The 24,495-nt window shown below is 37.1% G+C and overlaps 1 protein-coding gene across 4 annotated transcripts in view; it reads right to left on the bottom strand.

The window, feature by feature from the left end:
• Positions 1–24,495, bottom strand: part of CROT (carnitine O-octanoyltransferase) — a 49,094-nt gene that overhangs the window by 6,565 nt on the left and 18,034 nt on the right. For all 4 annotated transcript variants that reach the window (XM_045494695.1, XM_045494699.1, XM_045494696.1 and 1 more), the window contains exons 7-13: positions 21,854–21,962; positions 14,927–15,020; positions 14,023–14,148; positions 12,046–12,147; positions 6,463–6,546; positions 6,275–6,382; positions 5,920–6,050 (exon numbers count right to left, since the gene is read on the bottom strand). In XM_045494695.1, coding sequence (XP_045350651.1) covers positions 5,920–6,050; positions 6,275–6,382; positions 6,463–6,546; positions 12,046–12,147; positions 14,023–14,148; positions 14,927–15,020; positions 21,854–21,962 — 754 coding nt within the window. The remainder of the gene's footprint in view (positions 1–5,919; positions 6,051–6,274; positions 6,383–6,462; positions 6,547–12,045; positions 12,148–14,022; positions 14,149–14,926; positions 15,021–21,853; positions 21,963–24,495) is intronic.

The following is a 24,495-nucleotide window of genomic DNA, read 5'->3' as shown; positions in this document are numbered from 1 at the left end:
TACGTAATAAAGCTGGCTTTGATCAGAGACTAAGTTCTGTAATACAGACCACAGTCGAGACTTTCAATAACAAAGAGACTATTTTCGGTATCAAAGAGCAAAAAGGTATTCTGATCAACAAGGCCTGGTATTAATACGGGCTGTTTCCAAGGCTTGGCTGCTCTGAGGTTATGTACACTGGAGTGTGTGTGGTAGATGGCCTGTAAGATGCACCTGCAGTGATCCCTGCCTCCTGTTATTTATGCTCTGGTGTAACTCCTCAGATGGAGTGTGAGAGGGACCTCATGATTTGCTTCTACTGAAAAGAACAGGACAAAGGTGATATCATTTCTGAAATAAGGTTACAAAGAGATCTCACTGCTCTCACTTCCTCAATATGAGGAACACAAGCTGCCATGCTGGAAGGTGCCCTACAGTGAGGCCCAGGTAGCAAGAAACTGAGGGAGGCCTCTGGAAAACAGCCTCGGAGGAAGTGATCCCTGTTAATAATCACATGAGTGAGCCTGGGAGCAGATCCCTTCTGAATACCTTCAGATGAGAAAAGAGCTGAATGACACTCTAACTACAACCTCAGCAGACTACTACAATTGTATTTACCCTCAGACTACAAAAATTCTAATTCAAAGGGATACATGCACTCCAACGTGTATAGCGGCATTATCTACAAAAGCCAAATTATGGAAAGAGCCCAAATGTCCATCAACAGATGAATGGATAAAGAAGATATGGTATACATATACAATGGAATGTTACTTGGCCATCAAAAATAATGAAATCTTGCCATTTGCAACGACGTGGATGAAGTTAGAATGTAAGAAACAAAACAAACAAGCAAAGGGGGGAAAAAAGAGAGGCAAACCAAGACAGACTCCTAACTACAGAGAACTGATGGTTACCAGAGGGCAGGTAGGTGAGGGGTTGGAGATTAAGGAATACACATGTTGTGATAAGCATTGGGTATTGTATAGAAGCTTTGAATCACTAAATTGTACACCAGAAACTAATACTACACTGTGTTAACTAACTGGAATTTAAATAAAAACTTAAAAAAAAAAAAACACTACAAGAAAATACTATAGACCATTATCCCTTTACGAATATAGATGCAAAAATCCTCAAATTAGCCAACCAAATTCAGCAGCATATTAAAAAGGACAATTCACCATGCCCAAATGCAATATATCCTAGGAATGTAAGGGTGGTTCAACAAATGAAAATCAATGTAATACACCTTATTAATAGAATGAAGGATAAGTCCTAGAGTAATTGAGACAGAAAAGCATCTGACAAAATCCAACACTCTCCAGTAAAAACGCTCAGTATACTAGGCATAGAAAGAAACTTGCTCAACATGATCAAGGGCATTTATGAAAAACTCACAGCTAGGGGCGCCTGGGTGGCGCAGTCGGTTAAGCGTCCGACTTCAGCCAGGTCACGATCTCGCGGTCTGTGAGTTCGAGCCCCGCGTCAGGCTCTGGGCTGATGGCTCAGAGCCTGGAGCCTGTTTCCGATTCTGTGTCTCCCTCTCTCTCTGACCCTCCCCCGTTCATGCTCTGTCTCTCTCTGTCCCAAAAATAAATAAACGTTGAAAAAAAAAATTTAAAAAAGAAAAACTCACAGCTAACATACTCAAAAGTGAAAGACTGAAACCTTTCCATCTAAAAGGAGCAATATGACAAGAATGATTCAGCATAGTACTGGGTGTTCTAGCCGGGAGAAAAGAAATAAAAGGCACCCAAATTGGAAAGAAAAAAGCAAAACTATCTCTATTTACAGACAACATGATCTCATATTTAGAAAACCCCAAAGAGTCCACAAAAAATTGTTAGAGGAAATAAACAAATTTGGCAAAGTTTATTTATTTTTTAATGTTTATTCTTATTTGAGAGAGAGCATGCACGCACATGCGTGAACGGAGAAGGAGCAGACAGAGAGGGAGACACAGAATCCGAAGCAGGCTCCAGGCTCCGAGCTGTCAGCACAGAGCCCGACACAGGGCTCGAACGTATGAACCGTGAGATCATGACCTGAGCCAAAGTCAGACGCTTAACTAGTGAGCCACCCAGGGGCCCCCGGCAAAGTTTAAAGATACAAAACTAACACACAAAAATCGGCTTCATTTCCATACGCTAGCAATGCACAATCTGAAGAAAATTAAGAAAACAACTGCATTTACAACAGTGTCTTAAAGAATAAAATACTCAAGATTAAACTTAACCAAAGAGGCAAAAACAGTATACACTAGAAACTACAGAACATTGCTTGAAGAAATTTTTAAAAACATAAATAAATGGAAAGGGATCCTGTGTTCATGGACTAAGACTTATTATCATTAAGGTGACAATACTACCCATAGCAGTCCACAGATTCAAAACTCCCAACATTTCTGCAAAAATGGAAAAACTAATCCTAAAATTAATATGGTATTTCACAAAGAGCCAAGAACTGCCATAACAATCTTGCAAAGAACAAAGGTAAAGGACTCACACTTTTGGATTTCAAAACTTACTACAAAGCTACCATAATCAAAATAGTATGGTATTGATATAAGAAGAGACATACAGACCAATGGGATAGAATTGAAACCCCAGAATTAAACCCTTACATCTATAATCAATTGATTTTAAACAACAACATCAAAACCATTCAATGAACAGTCTCTTCAACAAATAATGCTGGGAAAACTGAGTATCCACTTGCAAAAGAATGACATTGGACCCTTGGACCCTTACCACACAAAACTCCTAGAAGAATATGTAAGGGGAAAACTTCATGACATTGGATTTGGCAACTATTTCTTGAATACGTCAACAAAAGCACAGGCAACAAATAAAAAAAAAAAACGGATAAACTGGACTTCAAAATTAAAAACTTGTGCGTCAAAGGGTACTATCAAGAGAGTGAAAAGAAAACCCACAGAATGGGAGGAAATATTTGCACATCACATATCTGATAAGGGTTTCATATCCAGAATACATAAAGAACTCTTACAATTCAGCAACAAAATGGCAACCCAATTACCAAATACACAAAGGACATTTATGGACAGTTTGCCAAAGAAGATACGCAAATGGATAATTAACATATGAAAAGCTACACAACCTCATTAGTCAATAGGGAGATGCAAATAAAAACCACCATGAGATACTACTTCACAAATAATAGAAATAATTTTTTAAATGAAAAATTAAGTGTTGGCAAGGATGTGGAGCAACTGGAACCCTTACATATTGCTGGTGGGAATGTAAAATGGTATAACCATGGTAGAAAATAGTTTGGCAGGTGCTATAAAAAGTAGAAGAGAATTATCACACAACCCAGCAATTCCACTCCTAGGTACAGACTCAAAAGGAAACTAAAACAGGGACTCAAACAGATACTTGTACGTGAATGTTTACAACAGTATTATTCACAAGATCTAAAACATAGAAACAACCCAAGTGTCAACCAAGAGATGAATGGATAAACAAAATGTGATATACTCACATAATGGAATATTATTTAGCCATAAAAAAGAATAAAGTTCTGATTCTACAACATGGATGAATCTTGGAAACATTATCCTAAGTTAAGTAAATCAGACACAAAAAGACAAATTCCACTTACATAAAATATCTATAAAAATAGGCAAGTTTATAGAGACCGAAAGTAGATTAGATTACCAGGGGCTGAGGAAACAGTAGGAATGAGAAATTATTTTTCAATGGGTACAGAGTTTCTGTTTGGGGTGATGAAAAAATTTTGCTATAGACAGTTGTGACGGTTGTATAACATTATGAATGTAATTAATGCTGCTATATCATACACTTAAAAATGGCTACAATGGCAAGTTCTATTTTATATATTTTACCACATTAAAAAAAAGATACTCAAATGCTTAAGGCAAATACTAACAGTGTATTGTAAGGCTTGTAACATATGTAGAAATATAATGTTATGACAACAACAGCACTAAAGATGGGAGAATCAAAATAGAAACATTCTGTTTTAGGGTTCTTACATTATACTTCAAGTGGAAAATGTTAAAGGTAGACTCTGGTAAGTTAAAGATGTGCTTTATAAACCCCAGTTCAACTATTAAAAGCAAAACAAAACAGTATATCTGAAAATGGAAATAAAAGGGAACAAGTGAAAAAAAATGAATTCAAAAGAAGATGAGGGGCGCCTGGGTGGCTCAGTTGAGCTTCTGACTTTGGCTAAGGTCATGATCTCACAGCTCGTGAGATCGAGCCCTGCGTCGGGCTCTGTGCTGACAGCTCGGAGCCTGGAGCCTGCTTCGGATTCCATGTCTCCCTCTCTCTCTGCCCCTAACCCACTCGCATTCTGTCTCTCTCTCAAAAATAAAATAAACATTAAAAAAAATTCAAAAGATGAAAAAGAACAAAAATCAGATATGAGAAAAAGAAAAGAAACAGCAATATGGTAGACTTAAACCTATCATTACTGATAATTATATTAAATATAAATGACCTACATATCCTATTTAAAGACACATATTCTCAGGGCGCCTGGGTGGCTCAGTTGGTTGAATGTCCCACTCTTGATTTTGGCTCAGGTCACGATCTCATACTCATGAGATCAAGCCCAACATTAGGCTCTGTGCTGGGCGTGGAGTCTCCTGTTTTTTCTTTTAATTTTTTTTTTTTTAAAGTTTCTTTATTTCTGAGAAAGAGTGAGCGAGCATGAGCAGGGGAGGAGCAGAGGGAGACACAGAATCCGAAGCGGGCTCCAGGCACCGAGCTGTCAGCACAGAGCCCGGTGTGGGGCTCGAACTCACGAACTGCGGGATCATGACCTGAGCCGAAGTCAGAAGCTCAACTGACTGAGCCACCCAGGCGTCCCTGGGTGTGGAGTCTCCTTAAGATTCTCTCTCTCTTGCTCTCTCGCTCTCTCTCTCCCTCTGCCCTTTCCCATGCTTACAGGCAGCATGCTCTCTCTCTCTCTCAAAAGAAAAAAGAGAAAGGAAAAAAAAAAAAAAAAGGACACATATTCCCTAATTAGATTTTTAATTTTAATGCTTATTTATTTTTGAGAGAGACAGAGCACAAGCACGCACGTGAGTGGGGAAGAGGCAGACAAAGAGAGGGACACAGAAACCACAGCAGGCTCCAGGCTCTGAGCTGTCAGCACAGAGCCCGATGCAGGGCTCAAATTCAAGAACCAAGAGATCATGACCTGAGCCGAAACCAAGAGCCGGACAGTCAGCCAGTTGAGCCACCCAGGTGCCCCTGGATTTTTTTTTTTTTTTTACACTCAGCTGACTGAGCCGCCCACATGCCCCTGGATTTTTTTTAAGTTTTATTTATTTATTTTGAAAGAGAAAGAGAACAGGAGTGGGGAAGGGGCAGAGAAACAGAGAGGGAGAAAGAGAATCCCAAGCAGGCTCCACACTGTCAGCACAGAGCCAGATGCAGGACTTGAGCTAACTGTGAGATCATGACCCGAGCCAAAACCAAGAGTCAGGCGCTTAACCAACTGAGCCACCCAGGTGTCCCTCAGACTGGATTTTTAAAAAGCAAGATCAAGGAGCTTCTTCTTCTGCTTAAGATTTAAGAAAGTCTCAACATACCATTTCTCCAATCCTAAAAATTAGTAAAGACTGGATAATCTATAAAATCATGAACACATCAGGAAACTGAGGCTACAAGAAAACCAAGTGATTTGAATTCCAAAGAACATAAAACCCCTTGTAGAACAAAGCAGACACTTCAGAAGTATTAAGGTTATGAAAAACAAGACTATGAAAGTGTCACAGATCAAAACTCTAATATACTAATGATGTTAAGTCCCAATTAGGACAAGGTGCTACTTGGGAGAAAAGTCAGGAAAAACAATGGGGAGGAGTTAGGATGGAATAGCTATGGTAAAGATATACCCTTGGACTTCAAGATCTGAAAATGGAAAATGAATGGTCCTCACCGTCCATGAAGTCTATAATAGGCCAGCTGAAGTGCAAGCTGAATAAATGTATCAGGGTGAAGCCTCTTCTTCTTGGTTAGTTTTTTGCCAAAAGATGTAAAGGCATACACCACAATCTGCAGATCAGATGCCTAACAAAAAAAGTTAAATGGGAAAAATGAAAAATCACCTAAGAAGAATACCCCAAAGATAACCAAATCATCATTTGCATCAATCATTAGATATTAAATAAAGGTATCAAAGCTATAATTTAAAATGTTTTATGTTGTCATGCTTGGATGGTAGCCAAATTTTTATACACGGTAGTTAAAAGACAAAGCATCAGTTTCTAAGAAAAAAAGTTAAAAAAATCTACCTGCTTGAGATATTGGGCTTCAGCCTGTTTAATGTTGTTTAGGATTTTATCATCCACAGTGAAAACGAGCTCCTCTGGAAGTGATATATCCCGTACTTTTTCTGAACCCTGAAAATAGGGAAGACTTAAAAATGCTCAATCAAAAAACTACCAGGAAAAAAAAGGATGAAATATTTTTTCTGACATACCTTCCATCTTCCTTCATTCTCTACAATTTTCTCATCAACATAATGGCTGATGTTTACTAGAACCATCGCATCAAAAGGAGCATGCTAAAATGAAAATATACAAGATACTGAATACTTTATGTCAATTTAAAATTTGACCCAATATTTCATTTTCAATTTCCCTGCCCTTCATTCTTAATACAGAATAAACTGCAAAATTCAAATGCTTCACCTAGTAAGAATATATGGCATAATAAATGACTGCTATATTTTTTATCTGCTGTGAAAGAACAAATACTTAAAGCTGGAAGCACCTAATTAGAGATCCTTAGGTAATGATATTTATACTGGAAGTGAAAGCAGGTGTATGTGTGCAGTGCTAAGATGTTCTGAAATTTTAAGAGCACTGTGAAAAACACAAATAAGGCTGGCAGACTTTCTGAAGGCAAACTGAGCATGGATGCAAACTTTTTAGGTGAAGACATAGACCACTAGGTTGAGTATCAAAAAGCGTAACAATTTTGTGTTTATGTCTACAAAACTGTTCAGATGTGGCAGAAATAATTCTCAACGTTTAAGGAATTCTGGAAAGATGGGCTGAGTTACAGGGGTATTATGGGTTTGACAACTATATTAAGAGAAAGGAATTGCAGCTAGTGAATTTTTCCATCATTTACTGTGGAGGACAAACTTTATGCCTCCTTTTTCCCATGTCCTTTGACAATTGCATCAAATAGTTTTATTTTTTCTCCATGTTACTGCTTCACTTTAAACAGTTACCATCCATGAACTGTATGTGGCACTACCAGCCTTGGAGAGAAAGATGGAGGCTTAAGATAGGAACTGAGCACACTTGGACCCCGTTTCAGAGGGAGTTAGGTATCGTAAATATCACCCTAACATTACAGAGATCCGCTCCTCTCGAACAGCCCAGTGGAGCCTAGAAGTACAGATGAATACTGTTACCAACTAGAGAGCAGCCACAACACGAGGAAAGGCTCCTGAGAGAGTTCAGAACAAGATGCGTGAACAACTCACCCCACCTGTCAGCAACAGCACCCATAAGACACACAGATCAGTGACAAGTACATTTTCTAACTGCATCTTACAACTTTACAAAGAATTTTTTATTGGTATCACATAATGTTTCATTTGAGAAAATACTATTAATTTATAACTCTTTTACTAGAGCCAGTAAGAAAAAGCAAGACTGGAGGATAAAAGTCTCTTTGACTTATAATTCTATCCTACCCATCTCATGGTAGAAAGCTTATCATCTATTTTTTTTAAAAGTTAGGAACTATGAAAACTTTAAATGCTTTCGTGACGTTTTATCTGTTAATACAGTTTTAACTTCCTTTTCTTTTTATTTATGTGGAGACAATATGTGTAACATATTGTTTAGGAATGAGGGCTTCAATTCGGAGTCCAAACTCTACCATTTCCTAGCTGTTCAAGTGTTGAAAAGTTACTTAATTTTTTAAGTAATCTGCCTCATCTGTTAGTGGGGAAAATAATCACAGACTTAGTGAGAAAAATGATTTTAATAATGCTTATAAAGTACTTACTACAGAACCTGGACCACAGCAATCATCAGTAACTGCTGTTATTATTTAATAACTTTATTATATGCTTCCTTATGTGCCCTTCACAAAGCCCTAAAACAAAGCCTGTATAGAGAAGACAAAATAGTTGACCCCAGGATTTTAAACCCTAAAAGGGAAATGTAATTAACTGCTATAACCACAAAAGTACATATTCAAGTACCAATGGGATACAGCAGCGACATGGCTTTGGATATAGAATAGACCAACTTTTAGAGTATACAGATGAACAACACTGACCTCTCATGCAGTGAAAAATCCATATATAATTTTTCACTACCCAGAACTTAATTACTATTGACCCGAAGTCTTGCCAATAACATCAACAGTCAATTAACATGTTCTGTGTTATAAGTATTATATCTACATTCTTACAATAAAGCTAAGAGAAAAGAAACGTTGAGAAAATCCTAAGCAAGAGAAAATACACTTACTGTATAGTACATTAGTAGAACAAGGCACTACACATCTCCTCATTCCCACCCAAATTAGCAAAGCTACCCAGGAATGCAGGAAACCTCCTTCCAAGAAGATTCTAGGGGAAGGCAGAGAAATGGCGAAGAGAGAGCACCATTACCCTTCTCGCTAGGTTGCTTGCTCCCCTGACCCCTCTGCATGGTTCTAACTCAGCTTCTGCTTGTGGCAAGTGCTGGCAAGCGGCTCCCAGCAGTATTACTTTTCTACTTCAGAGAATTTTCAGCACCTCAGACAGCATTCCTTCCTGCCCCGAGCTCTGCAACCCAGGTTCCTGCCTGGTGCTATCCTGCCCCAGATATTCTCCTGGACCCGTGGCACGGAGAAAGGGTTGGAAGGAGTGCAGATTATCATTCTGTGGTTCCTGGCCAACTGTGGACAATGACTGGCCTCCAGTTCCTCTGCTCCTTTCAGTTCGAGACCTCAGTGAACCAAACTTTGCACAGGTAGTGAGGTGAGGACTGCCAGGAGCACATAGGAGCCCTGCTGTTCCAGCCTTCCCAGCATCTCTTCTCTACCTTTCCTTCACTTTTAGTCATTTGGCAACTTCTATCTTATTTTTCAATCACAATACAAAATATACACTTAAAACAATTAAAAAATAAAAATAAAATATATACTTTTAAAAATCCATGTATTTACACCCACACAGTTGAAACCCATGTTGTTCAAAGGTTAACTGTATACACTCTATTAATGATATTTTACATAGGTTAAATTGTTTTTTTTCTGTAATCATCTCAGGTTACAAGGGAAATCTACATGGAATTTTAAAATAAGTGGGTATTAATAAATACACATAAAACATGTCCATACACTTACTACAAGAAAACATCTCATTTGTGCTGAGATGTGTATTTATTTTGAGACCAATATTCTTCATTTAGAGATGAAAAAACATCATTAAAGTTATTTTCATCCTGAATTTGAGCAAGTATCAAGAGTTTAGTGCTATTAGTAAAAGTCAAAGTAGTGCAAGGAGTTTTTTGGAGGGATTTGAGGGTTGAAAGTGATGATGAGAATAATTTACCCTTATGTAACAATATAACAACCAGTTTGAACAATATACAATGAAACAAAATTCTCAAAATAAGAATAGGTAAAAACCAGAAAAGACTAACTGCTCCATTGAGAGATGAATGGATAAAGAAGTTGTGGTATACATACTCAATAGAATATTACTACTTTGCCATAAAAAAGAATGAAATCTTGCCATTTGCAACAACATGGATGGAGTTAGAGAGTATTATGCTAAGCCAAACAAGTCAGTCAGAGAAAAGACAAATACCATATGATTTCACTCATATGTGGAATTTAAGAAACAAACAAACAAAAATGATCATAGGGAAAAAAGAGAGAAAAGCAAACCAAGAAAGAGACTCTTAACTATGGCAAACAATCTGCTGGTTACCAGAGGGGAGGTGGGTGGGGGTAAGGGTGAAATAGGTGATGGGGATTAAGGAGGGCACTTGCAAAGAGCACTGGGTACTGTATGTAAGTACTGAATCACCACATTGTACACCTGAAACTAATAGTACACTGTATGTTAACTGGAATTTAAATAAAAACTTGGAAAAAAAAACCGAATAACTTTAAGCTACCCATATACAAATGGTCAATGAAACTATTAAACCAGGGGAGAGAACACACATAAGAGGAAACAGTGAGACTAATACTAAGGTCAGAATCAGTACACAGGACAAGACTGTTAAGAGATGGAGGCAATGTCAGAATATGTATGAAGAAGGTAATCAACTGCAGCAGACAAGTCAAGAGAAAGAGAGAGGAAGACACTAGGAAGTAGTTAGCTACTATACAAAGGATAGTTTCCGGGGAATAGAAAGAACTCAAGAAAATGGAGGCAATTAACAACAAGTATTTTGTCAACAATGAATCCCAAGGAAGATAATAGACAAGAAATCTTTAAAATGACTCAAAACAAACTTGCACTCTGATGAGGTACTATAATAGACATCTAGTTTATTACCTGCTCATCAACCCTTCACCCTCTTCTGAGATTTATTTTTCTGTAGGCAACCACCACATATGCTGTGGTGGTATGAATGAGAGTGATTCTACCCCCCTAGGTTCCAAGGTTTAACATGTGACCCAGGCCACACAAATGAGAGCACCTGATCCCTCAGAATGGGCACATGATAGACAAAGGCCAATCACAACCAGTGAGCATTATTCCAAGGGCTTTTGCTGGAACCACTAGGATGGTGGAGGCGGTGTGTGTGTGGGGGAGGGGGACGTTTAGTGTGCTGGCCATTTGCATGAAGAACACTAATCTGTGAAGGGAGCTGTGAATGTGAAGACAAGACATTGTGGGTACAACGACCACATGGGATGGTCCACCTGAAGTCAAACACAGGAAGTAGTGTAAAAAATGAAGAGGGAAATTTCTAATAAAAGCATTTGGACACTGGAAGTCAGCCTTACCCAAATTCAGCTGTACCCTTATGCCAACAAATACCTTCTTAAGCTAATGCCAGTATAATTTAGGTTTCTATCACCCAGCACTGAATACTGATTAACACAACTATTGAACGCAGATCAACATAACAGGTCTTTTTAGTATTGTATAGTCGCTAAATGCTTCTGGAGGAAGGCTACCAAAAACAATCTACCGCATACTACTTTATAGCAAATTACGTATTTTATGAAAGGTCTTAAAATGAGATTACAAGTGTATGCTGCAACTCTGACTTTGATTGATTTTTTAATTTTCTTGGTTTATAGACTTCTTGAATGGCCATCAGAAAATGGCAAGGTAGAGCTAATAAAGATGATCAAAGGAGAATAAAAGAAACAAGTTTTTTCTTTTTATTATGAAGAAGGTAAAAAATTGTAGAAGCATCACTTTAATATCTACAGTGTAAATAAATGTTCCAAGGATCATGTGCCATTTTAGGAAAATAGTTTAATAATTCCTGGGTAAATCTAGAGATATATCCACATATAGCTCTCTGTGCACAGAACATACACATAATCTTTTTTTTTCAATGCTTTTATTATCTTTATTTTTGAGACAGACAATGTGAGCAGAGTTGGGGCAGAGAGAGGAAGACATAGAATTCAAAGCAGGCTCCAGCTCTGAGCTGTCAGCACAGAGCCTGATGTGGGGCTTCAACTCACGAATCATGAGATCATGACCTAAGCCAAAGTAAGAGGCTTAACTGACTCAGGTACCCCAATGCTGTATCTTTTAAAATAGGTTGTAACTCTCAACCAACAGGTAACAGTGGACTTCAAGACCTTCAAAACTCTTTAAAATCCTTAACTACATAAAATACACACAAATTCCACTTTGGAGATACACGTCAAACCGTCAGCCTTACTACGAATAAAAATAACTTGTCCTATACTCTGTCTTCACTGGAATTCACAACTAAGCCTTTTAGTATAATGTTACAGAACTACACAAGTGTTTATTTGACCACAGCACAGCCTAACTACTATAGTTTATTGCCACTAAATTAACCTCAACAATTGAAAGGAAAAGTAACTTTAGTAGTTTACTTACATCACAATTACATCCAAATACTCCATTGGAAAAGGAAATCAAGTTATAAGATTTGTCTCCCCAGCGTAATGTTGGATCTCCTGCAAGAATCATTGCAGTTACCTAAAACAAATTCAATGTTTTAAAATTAAAAGAATTTTAATATTAAAAGGTATATAAGTATTTATACCTTAAACGTGTATATACACACACAAACACACACAAAACCCACTTTTCCTTTTCAGGTAAACCAAATTTAATAAAATGATAATAATTATACTAAAGAGATCATACTAATTCCAGCCTTGTCTTTAGGTATTTCTCAAAATCTCAAGAAATCCCACCAGTAAACAGAAAGCTGGTAAAATACTCATGGGTGTTTAGAGAACTTCGAAGGGAAAAGACAAAGCTTTTGCAACTTGAATAGTCTAAGAAGCTGTGATAAGTTTCGTCATTAGAGTCTAGTTACAATAAGAATATTTCAAGAATTCATACCCTACTAAGCCTGTTTCTTAAACAGTAGGTTTTGGCCCGTTAGTGAGCCATGAGAACAATTTAGCACATCAGAGTAAACATTCATTACAAAAAAAGTACAAAATAAAAATAAATATCAGAGTCTATCACAAATAGTAAAAGTAATTACTATTTTGTGAAACTTCCATTATGTGTGTATACGCATGTAGTGGGCTACAACCTAAATGCATGTCTAACTAGACTGCAGTAAAAGTTCAAACACTACATTAAACTATATTCTTCCTCAAGAAGTTTGGTGACTCTCCCAGGGCACCTGGGTGGCTCAGTCGGGTAAGCATACAATTTTGCCTCACGTCATGGTCTCAACAGTTCATGAGTTTGAGCCCCGCATCAGGCTCTGTGCTGAGTTCAGCCCCTGGCAGGGCTCAGAGCCTGGAGCCTGTTTCAGATTCTCTGTCTCCCTCTCTCTCTGCCCTCCCCCGCTCACGGTCTGTCGGTGTCTCTCAAAAATTAATAAACATTAAAAAAATAATTTAAAAAAAAGCTTGCAGACATTCCTACTAAAAAAGTCCAGCTAAAGTTATTTTTACTTACAAAATTTTTCAATCCTTTATTTTTTCTACTATTTAATCGTGATGAATCCATTATGAAATAATTTAAGTGTTTTCAAAAGCCTAAGAGACTTCTACAGGTACGAATACTACCTTTTATTGTTTCCCAGGAAATGATAACATTACCCTGGGGGGGCAGGGAAGGAAACAAAGTAAGGCCACATTTACTCTGTACTTGTACCTCACTCTGTAAGTAAGTAAGCAAGGCCACATTTACTCTGTACTCTGTACCTCACTAAAAGTCAGTGTGTCAATAAAAATCAAATGATAAATTACTTACAAGAGTGATATAACTCCTAGAACAGACCTCACCAACTAAGATGTCAAGGCACACTGCTGTGGGTTACCGGAAGGTTCTCATGTCACCTTTGGCATGATAAGCTCACTTAGCCCAGAGTCCCATGCAAATTTTCTGTTCATCCAAACAACAGCCATACTTCTTTAAATAATGTACAAGATGGGGCGCCTGGGTGGCGCAGTCGGTTAAGCGTCCGACTTCAGCCAGGTCACGATCTCGCGGTCCGTGAGTTCGAGCCCCGCGTCGGGCTCTGGGCTGATGGCTCAGAGCCTGGAGCCTGTTTCCGATTCTGTGTTTCCCTCTCTCTCTGACCCTCCCCCGTTCATGCTCTCTCTCTGTCCCAAAAATAAAAAAATAAACGTTGAAAAAAAAAATAAAAAAAAATAAAATAAAAAAAAATAATGTACAAGATATATCTAAATTACCTAAACAATGAGGCAAGAATTTACAAAGGATTATTTATGTATAAGCTTCAATCTGGTAAATGTATATATGACAGCTAAGTAAAAATTTTAAGAAACTGCATGTAACAAAAAATCTTTTCATCTTTAATATACACAAGAGCCTTCCAGAATAATCTGTGAGAAGAAGTAACAGAACAAGATAGTCAAGTACCTGAGAATAATCTTCTGGCGTTACATGTGGACTGCTATCCTCTAGGGAAAACACCAGTAAACTGCTTTGAATTTTTTCTAACCTAGTCAAGTTCTCCGGATCAAGACTAATCAAATATTCTCGTGCCTAAGAGACAAAGAAATAATGATTAAATGTTACAAACTAAATATATCCAGAAAATCTAAAAATAGTCTGTTAGGGAAAAGGTTTATTAAGAAAAGCATAAACCTCTACCTGAAAGTAGACTATTCCTATGAAATCTTTCATGAGCCAAAATGGTATAGAAGAGCAAAGAGGCAACTACCATTAATTTATATGGAAACAGGTTTGAACGTTCTCCAAAAATAACCTCGCTTTTGCTTTACTGATAACACAGGACACATCTTGTGAAGGGATGCACAAATAAAGTCAGATAAAGCACAGGTGCTCCCAGACACAGATGCCCAGAGCTTGATGGTGAGATTCTGAAGGCAGCTCCAGGGGAATGAGCTTCGTGTGCCACTCTTGCTGCTCAAGGAATGTGCTGTGACACACACTTGCTGACACTATTTTTGCTTTTTGCCTTTTTTCATGAAAGCAAAAATCCTCCTTGGGTTTCTTTCAATGCACAAAACCCAGTACTAATGTAGGTACTTTGTGAGAGTGTAGTGACATAACCAAAACTTTCAAAAAGTGGGAGATACTTGTGCAGTTAATAATGCCCTGTTACATACTTCGAAACTGCTAAGAGAATATATGTTAAAAGTCCTCATCACAAGACAAAAAATTTAACTATGTGAGATTTATTGTGATCATTTTACAGTATATACAAATATCTAATTATGCTGTACACCTGAAACTAATATAATGTTACGTCAACTATACTTCAGTTAAAAAAAAAAAACACACAACTATAAATTATAACCTTAGCCCATTGGGTTCGCTCCTCACTGGTTAATGCTGGTATCCCAGGTCCATCGGGTTCACTATGGCACTTCTTGTGAATATATGTCAGTTGCCTTAGGGAAGATTAAAGAAAGAATATGTAAAAAAAGCATAAGCAGGATCACTAGCTACTTTTAGCCTTTAATAGGTCATATTGTTTATCAGTACTTAACTGTTCTGATGTATTATCCAAAGAAAGGGATTATGATCTCAACAGCAATTTCCCACACCTTATCTCCTTTTTTTTTTTTTTTTAAAGTGAGTGTGTCGCCTATTAACACAAAAGTATATTTAATAACTTTAAGTAATTAAATTTGCTGTTTGGCTGGTATTATTTATACTTTCAAAATGTACATGTACTTCTGGGGTCTAAGTAAATACCCCTTACAATAGAGAACTTGAAAAATATTCTGTAAATGATATCACAAATATTATGTACATCTTACCTAACTAAAAACTATGTGCATATACATTTAACAGAATTCCTCTATAACCAATTAATATTTGTGTGTAACTTCAAAAATAGAATACGTTGTCAATTTTAAATGTTTTCACGTTACTTACAATCATTTTAAAGACTCTATTAAAGAAAAATTTTCATTCCAAAGTACTCTATACTCTCTTTAAACATTTGACAGGCAAACAACAGGGTTCTTCAATAAAGAAATACACTTTCATCAATCCAAAATCCACAGAAGTTTAGCACAGGCAACAAAAGCAAAAAAATTACATCAAACTAAAAGCTTCTGCACAGTTAACATCAAAATTAAAAGGCAACCTACAGAATATGAGAAAGTATTTGCAAGCCATGTATCTGATAAGAGGTTAATATTCAAAATATATAAGGAATCCCTACAACTCAATACCAAAAAACCAAATAACCCTAATTTAAAAATGGGTTAAGGAACTAAACAGACATTTCTTCAAAGACATACAAATGGCCAGCAAGTGCACGACAAGGTACTCAACATGACTACCCATCAGGGAAATATTAATCAAAACCACAATGATACATCACTTCACAGCTATCTGGATGGTTATGAGAAAGTAAGAAATAAGTGTTGGTGAGGATGTGGAGAAAAGAACTCTTGTGGACTGGTGGTAGGAATGTCAATTGCTACAGCCACTATGGAAAATAGTAAGGAGTTTCCTTGAGAAATTAAAAGCAAAACTACTTTATGACCCAGCAATCCCAGATCTGAATGTATATCCAAAAAGAATTGAAGTCAGGACCTTAAGAGACATCTGCACTCCCATGTTCACTGCAGCATTATTCACAATAGCCAAGAGGTGTAAGACACTTAAGTATCCACTGACAGATGAATGGATAAACAAAATGTAACATATATGTACAATGGAGTATCATTCACCCTTAAAAAATAAGGAAAGGAAATCCTGCCATTGGCAACAACATGGATAAGCCTGGAGTACAATACACTAAGTGAAGTAAGTCAGACACAGGACAAATACTACATAGTATCACTTACAGGAGCAAGCTAAAATAGAGTGGCATGGTGGTTTCCTGGACATGGGTAAGGGGGAAAGGGTGGGGGGGGGGGGGTGGTAATTAGTCAAAGGACACAAAGTTCCAGCTTTACAAGAAGAATATCCTAGAGATCTACTGTAGAGCACAGGGCTTGTAATTAACAATACTGTATTGTATGCTTTAAAAAATTAAGAGGGTAGGTTTTATGTTAAGTGTTATCACAAAAAAAATATTAAATAAAGGAGGCAGGCAACTTTTGGAGGTAATGGATAGGTTTATGGTAGATTGTGGTGATGGTTTCATGGGTGTATACTTATTTCCAAACTCATCAGGATGTACACAATAAACATGTACAGCTTTTCATATGTCAATCACACCTCAATAAAGTTTTTAAAAGTCTGTTCAAATTTTTTTAAATGCTACAGATTTGGTAACTAGGATAACCCCTTTTCCTTTAATTTGGCCATCTATGCATCTGTTTTTTAGCTACACATGCATTGTTTGATATTTAAAAGCACAAAATTTGTATTACCAGTATTTACATTTCAGACTCCTACACCTTTCAAAATATTCTATACTTGAGATTTTCTTGCAATCTGGTTTCTGCCTTCATTACTTTCCACTTTCATTTACTATAATCTGGTTTTGTCCTCCAATGATTATCTTGAAACTGCATTTCTGAAAGTCACCAACAGTATCCCATAAAACAAATGTAGTAGGTTTATCTCAGTCCTGTTTTCCTGATCACAGAGTATTTAACACCCAGGAGTAAATCTTAAAATTATCTTCTATCTTAGCTTTTGTAGCACTGTTCCACAGCAGTCTCCTTACCTCTCTTTCTGCTTAGTCTATTTCACCGATCATCTGTTCTCTTTTCACCGCCAAACGTTCCCCCAAATCTGTCACTGACCTCTCCTGACGTCTTCTACAAGTTTCTCCTTTGGTAATTTCATCAATTTGTTTAAGAGCTTTAACTGTCTATTACCTTTGTGTAAGAGGCAACCAAATCTCTAACTTCAACCCCACTTTCTCTTAAAATTTCTGGTCCAAAATTTCCTAATGCTTGCTGTTATCTCTACTTCAGTTTCAGTCAGCATTCCAAACTAGATTTAAAAATCATCTCCCTGTCCCCTTTCCAAATTAAAAGAAAAAAAGCTTATCTTAGAAGAAAACATAGGTATACATCTTTGTGACTTTGTTTTTGTTTTTTAAGGAGGCTCCATGCCCAATGTGGAGCTTCAACTCATGATGCTAGGCTCAAAAGTGGGATGCTCTACCAACTGAGACTGCCAGGTGCCCCTAAATATTTATGACTTTGGATTAGGCAACGATTTCTCAGATACAACACCAAAAGCGCAAGCAACCAAAGAAATAGAAAAGTGGACTCTGTAAAAATTAAAACATTTCTGCTTCAAAGGAAGTCAAGAAGAAAATGAGAAGAGAACTCCAGAAAGGGAGAGAAATATTTGCAAATTATGTATCTGGTAAGAGACATACTTAGAATATACAAAGAAGTTTTACAACTCAATAATTAAAAGACAATCCAATTAAAAATCGGTAAAGGAGTGCTCGCTTCGGCAGCACATATACTAAAAATCGGTAAAGGATGTTAATAGACTTTTCTCCAAGGAAGATATACAAATGGTCAATAAGCACATGAAAACATGCTCAACAGCACAGAAGAAAAAGAACACTACTGCACCATTGGTGGAAATGAAAACTGGTGCAGCCACTGTGGAAAATAGTATGGAGGTTCCTAAAAAAGTTAAAAATAAAACTACCTAGAATCCAGCAATCACACTACTGAGTACTTACCCAAAGAACACAAAAACATTAATTCAAAGGGGTACATACACCCCTATGTTTATAGCAGCATTACTTACAATAGCCAAGACATGGAAACAGCCCAAGTGTTCACTGATTGATGAATGGATAAACATGTGGTATACATATACACAACTGAAACTATTCATCCATACAAAAGAATGAAATCTTGCTATTTGCAATGACATGTATGGACCTAAGTGAAATAAGTGAGCAAAAGACAAATACTATATGGTTTCACTCATATGTAGAATTTAAGAACACAACAAATGAGCAAAAGGGGGAAAAAAGGGGAGAGACAAACCAAGAAACTGACTCCTCACTATAGACAACAAACTGATGATTACCAGAGGGGAGATGGGGGGAGGATTGGGTTAAATCGGTGATGAGGATTAAGGAATGCACTTGTTATGATGAACACCGGCTGATGTATGGAATTGTTGAATCACTGTACTGTATACCTGAAATTAATACAGTTAGGTATGTTAACTAAACTGGAATTAAAATAAAAACTTAAAAAAAAAATAAAGTTCTTAGGTATTTAAAAAAATGCTCAAGATCCCTGTCATTATAAAAAAGCAAAACTAAACCACAATGAGATCCTACGTCACACCTTTTTGGTTATAGCCAAGGTTACAGGATGGCTATAACCAAAAAGACAGATAATAACAAGTGTTGGTGAGGTGAGGATGCTAAGAAATTAGAACCCTCATTTACTGCTGAAGTGAATGTAAAATGGTGCAGTCATTTTAGAAAACAGTTTGGCATTCCCTCTAATAGTTAAACAGAGCTACGACCTAGCAATTCCCTCCTAGTTATGTATCCAAAAGAAATGAAAATACATATTCACACAAAAGTCTGATGTTCAGGACAGTATTATTCATAATGTCCATTAAGTGATGAATATTTACATAAAATGTGGCATATCCACAGAATGGAATATTCAGCCATTAAATGAATAAAGTAATAAAGCATGCTACAACACAGATGAGCCTTGAAAACATCACGCTAAGTAAAAGAAGCCAGACACAAAAGACCATATATTTTAAGATTCCATTTGTATGAAATGTCCAGAATAAGCAAATATACAGACATAAAAAGTCCACTGGTGGTTATGCCAGGCTAATGGGATTAGAGTGTTTGGGAGATATGGGTAGTGTCTACTAATGGATGGGGTGAAAGCTGGGGAGCAATAGGGCTTTACTGCTTATGGGTCCAGGGTTACTTTTGGAGGTAACAAAATGTTCTAAAATTGATTGTAGAGATGACTGCACAGTTCTGTGAATATTCTAAAACATGCCAAATTTCACCCTTTATTTTTTTAAGTAGCTTCACACCCAGCACAGAGCCCAATGTGGGGCCTGAACCCATGACCCTGAGATTATGACCTGAGCTGAGATCAAGAGTCGGACACTCAACCAAGTGAGCCACCCAGGCACCCCAAGAATTGCACACTTTAAATGGGTGAAAGGTATGGTGTGTGAATTATATCTCAATAAAGTAGTTATTAAAAACAAGAAAGAAAATGAAATGGTTCCTCCTCCTCTGTTGCCTCCTTCTGTTATAATACTACTTGCCTACCCAACCATGTTTAAAAATTTCAGTCCTATTTAATACCTTCTTTTCTTTCTAAGCCCAATCACCAACTCTTACTAATTTTATCCAATGATATTCTAATAGTGTTGTATGGTGACGATTGGTAGTTGCACTTCTGGTAAGTATAGTATAACACAGGAAAAAGTTGAATCGCTATGTTACGCACTTAAAACTTATCTGGGGCACCCGGGTGGCTCAGTCGGTTGAGCGTCCGACTTCAGCTCAGGTCATGATCTCACTCTGAGTTTGAGCCCCGCATCTGGCTCTGAGCTGTCAGCACAGCTGAGACAGCTGGAGCCCGCTTCACATTCTGTGTCTCCCCCTCTCTCTGCCCCTCCCCTGCTCATGCTCTGTCTCGGTCTCAAAAATAAATAAAAACATTTAAAAAAAATTAAAAATTTAACTTATCTAACACTGTGTGCCAACTTCCCTAATAGAAAAACTAAAAAAAAAAAAAAAAAAGATACTTTAATAGGGTATAAACATCTTCTATTCTGTGGATTTCAACACCTAAACACAACAAAAGGCTCACATCCAAAAAGTATAAAGAACTCCTCCCACATAGTCATATATGTATGAAAGTGCTAATTAGTATAACTATTTTCGAAAACTGCATTATGTACTGAATTTCAATGTTCACATACCCTATGACTCAACAAGTCCTTTCCTAAGTGTAATCAGAAAGAAAACGTACAAGGATTCTCACAGCATCATTTTTTGTTCTAGTAAAAACCGTAAACCACCTAAATAACTACCCTTGAAAAGAAGAGAAAGCATGGTAACTGACAAGTGGTATGAAGGAAATTTCTAAAATACTGGAAATATTCTATTATCTTGACCTGGTGGTGGTTACATGAGTATGTAGCTGTATATTTGTGTGCACTTTTGTACATGTTTGTAATACTTAACAAAAAAATTTTAAAGATATATATAGATACATACAACTCAACATTTATAAGACAATCTAGGGAGATTTGAACAAATGATTGTATATTAATGATATTAAAGAATTCCTCATTTTCTTTTTTTTTTTTTTTAATTTTTTTTTTTTTTTCCAACGTTTATTTATTTTTGGGACAGAGAGAGACAGAGCATGAAAGGGGGAGGGGCAGAGAGAGAGGGAGACACAGAATCCGAAACAGGCTCCAGGCTCCGAGCCATCAGCCCAGAGCCCGACGCGGGGCTCGAACTCACGGACCGCGAGATCGTGACCTGGCTGAAGTCGGACGCTTAACCGACTGCGCCACCCAGGCGCCCCAAGAATTCCTCATTTTCTAAAAGAAGCAAGTCATTAGGTGTGATAATGGGACTGCATGTGTATGATTTTAAGAGTCCTTATCTTTTAGAGGTACATACAAAAATACTTCAGTGGAAACATTATGTCTTGAGATTTTCTTTACAATAATCCATAGGAGACTGAGGGGAGGAGAAAAGGCAAGTCGATACAAGGCTATGAATTCATAATTGTTGAAGCTAGGAGATGATAACTGTTGAAGCTGGGGTATGAGAACATGGAAGAGCTTCATTATACAGTTCCCTCAAAATTTTGAAATTTTCCATAATATACTTTGAAAATACAAACACACAAAATACTATACGTACATACTACGTGTACATACTATTTATATGCATTTAAATACATACTAGATATAAACTACATTCTTTTTTATAAGTCTTTATGTGCATATAAATTCACTAGAATGGATACAGAAGGACAGAATACACCAAACTAGTTAATGGTGATAAATTCTGGGGCAAGAAATGGAATTGATAATATTCTGAATGTTTTCCTTTTCTCCAAGTAGAATAGATTCGTATACATCTAGTAAAGTTAAAAATTAATGAAACCTACAAATAATAAATTTGCAAAAATCAGCATATACAGAATTATTTCTTTTTAGCTTACTGTCCCTTTATACAAAGGCAATTGTGAACAAAATTTATTTTTTTAACTCAAGCAAAAACTTAACACCTCAAGACTCAAGAAAGTAGTTTGAAAACCTGTGAATCTCTGGTGGAGTCATCAAACATCCTTCATGCATTACATCAAAGACAAAAACTCGGCCTCGACAAAGCACCGTAATGTGAGTTGGGGAATGCCCTTCGCTCTCTGGAAAAAGAAACAGGAAATCCAAACTCAATCTCTCAAAGTTAAACAAGAGTAAAACTGCTTATTCACATCCAAAAGAAGAAAATAATCCTTGCTCCAATACTTGATAATATATTCATATATTAATCAAAAATATCATATGAACAATAAGGTGATGGACTTTCAATTATGATATAAATATACACTCTTGAAATCTCTCCATGTGAAACAGCCAAAAATCCATGGAGTTTCAAATATTTGTACACCTTGAGACTTATATAATCCCAAACTCCTGCAGGGCTTTCTAGTTTATTCATGGATAGAAATGACAAAGGGAAAAGGGCAGCAAGAAATCCTGTAGAAGAGCTATGAGAATTAGTTTCTCCTAGGCTTTATTTCAATGTTGACTGCTTATCAGATAATTTAATTGCAGTAATATCTAGCTATGATTTCTAAATAAAATAGTTTTCAGTTGAAAAAGGGCACTGTTTGAGTAGCAAAGAATGCTTTTTGCCAAATCTAGTTTTACTTAAGGCTCTAATCACACCTGGCAAGCCACTGATAATTGATTCTATGATTCTTTGGGCACACTTTAACTCTCCAAGAACTGTATGTTTGCTGTAAATCTCAGAATATTCTGATTTAGCCTCACTTTTCTATTACCATTGCCTTTGACAAAGGTCTTCCTATATGGTCCCTGTTCCTTTCCTCTAAGAAAAAAGACAGAAAAGACATACACTGCCAATGGAAGGAAATGTACTGATTGATATGTACAATTAACTGTGGTAAATGCTTTACACACATTATCTCATGAAACCCATCAACTATGAGGAAAGATTATCTCCTCATAGCACTGTTTTTTTTCTCTTATATCCTACTTCTTCCAGTTCTAGGAGGTAAGGTATGTATTTTCATTGTCTTTCATGGCTACTTCCAATACATTTCTTCTCTCTTCTCCTTCAAAAACCTCCTCATCTTTTTACATTTAATACTACTACATCTTATTGTTGCCATTTACTGACCACCCCCTATTCAAAATTTAGGACTGGAAAAGAAAAAAGAAAATAAGCCTGATGGCAAATTCATCAACAAATGTTGGGAGGGTGACAGGACAGGAGGGTACTACTTCAGGATGGGCCTAAGTGGGGATATTTTAGCAGAGACCTAAATGAAGTTAGGAGTGAGCATGGAAATATCTGCAAGAAGAGAATCTCAAGCAGAGGAAACGGCAAGTGCAAAGGCATTAGGACAAAATGAGATAGTTTGCTTTAAAAAAAAAAAAAAAGTCAGTATAGCTGCAGCAGAGAGAGAAAAGGGTAGAACGGTAGCCAGGATCAGGGCCAGGTTACACTGGCCTCAGAAAGCACTTCCAATTTTAAATATTATGAAAAGGAAGCCTATGGAGGGTTTTAAGTAAGACAGTAATAATGTGACCTCATTAGTACTTGAAAAAGGTCACTCAGGCTACTCTATGAAGAGGAGATCATAACAGTGAAGAGAACATACAGCAAGATCAGTTGAGAGATAACTAAAGTGATCTAGGTGACAAGGATCTATGTGAAAGGTGATGGTGGCTTTGAATGAGGTGTGACACTTGAAGCAGACAAGAGATCAATTTTTTTTTTTTCTTTCCAGATGAGCGATACTACAGATTAGAACAATCCAGTAAAGAGGGAAAACTGACAACGCAGCAAAGAGAAGATAAGTCTGCAGCAAGGTCCTTGATTACACAAGAAGAGGTGGGGCCCAGTGTACCATACAGAAGGTTGTCTTTATGAGACAAAGCAGTTCATCCATTTAAACAAGGGAAGGCAGAACGTAAAATAATGTATTGTGAGGGGGTTGCAGGATGGACAAGTATTTGAATGAGTAGGTTTTCTATGACTGCTGTAACAAATTACACTAACAACACAAATGGATTATCTTACAGGTATGGGGAACAGAAGTTTGAAACTTGTCTTACTAGTCTAAAATGAAGGTCAGCACGTCTCTGTTCCTTCTGGAGGCTCTAGGGGAAAATCAGTTTCCTTTGCTTTTCCAGCTTCTAGAGACTGTCCACACTCTTGCCCTTAGGACTCTCCTCCATTTTCACAACCATCAAAGGAGGATCATGACTTTCTCATCCTGCCATCAATTGGGTTCTCTTCTGCCTCTTTCTTTACTTCTAAGAATTCTTGTGATTATTTTGTGTCCACATGAATATTCCAGAATAATCTTCCCATGTCTAGTCAACTGATTAACAAGCTTAACTTCATTTGTGACCTAAATTCCCCTTTACTATGTAACCTAAAACATCTGACAGGCTCCAAGGATTAGGAAGCAAACATCTCTGGGGGGCTGAGGAGCATTATTCTGCCTAACAGATAGGTTGGTAAATTTTGTGATGGAAAGACTGCTTTACATTTATTGAGAGTAAGAGTTCATTAGCTGAGAATAAAGAAAAGCATGAGACAGTCTTTCTGGAAGAGAGAGAATAACCTGACAAAAATATATGGCAAGATCGGGGCACCTGGGTGGCTCAGTCGGTTAAGCATCCGACTTTGGCTCAAGTCAT

Source organism: Leopardus geoffroyi, chromosome A2 (assembly GCF_018350155.1).
Source record: "Leopardus geoffroyi isolate Oge1 chromosome A2, O.geoffroyi_Oge1_pat1.0, whole genome shotgun sequence".
NCBI classification, from domain to species: domain Eukaryota; kingdom Metazoa; phylum Chordata; class Mammalia; order Carnivora; family Felidae; genus Leopardus; species Leopardus geoffroyi.
The sequence above is the reverse complement of the archived record's forward strand: the minus strand, read 5'-3'. Positions and strand labels throughout refer to the sequence as shown.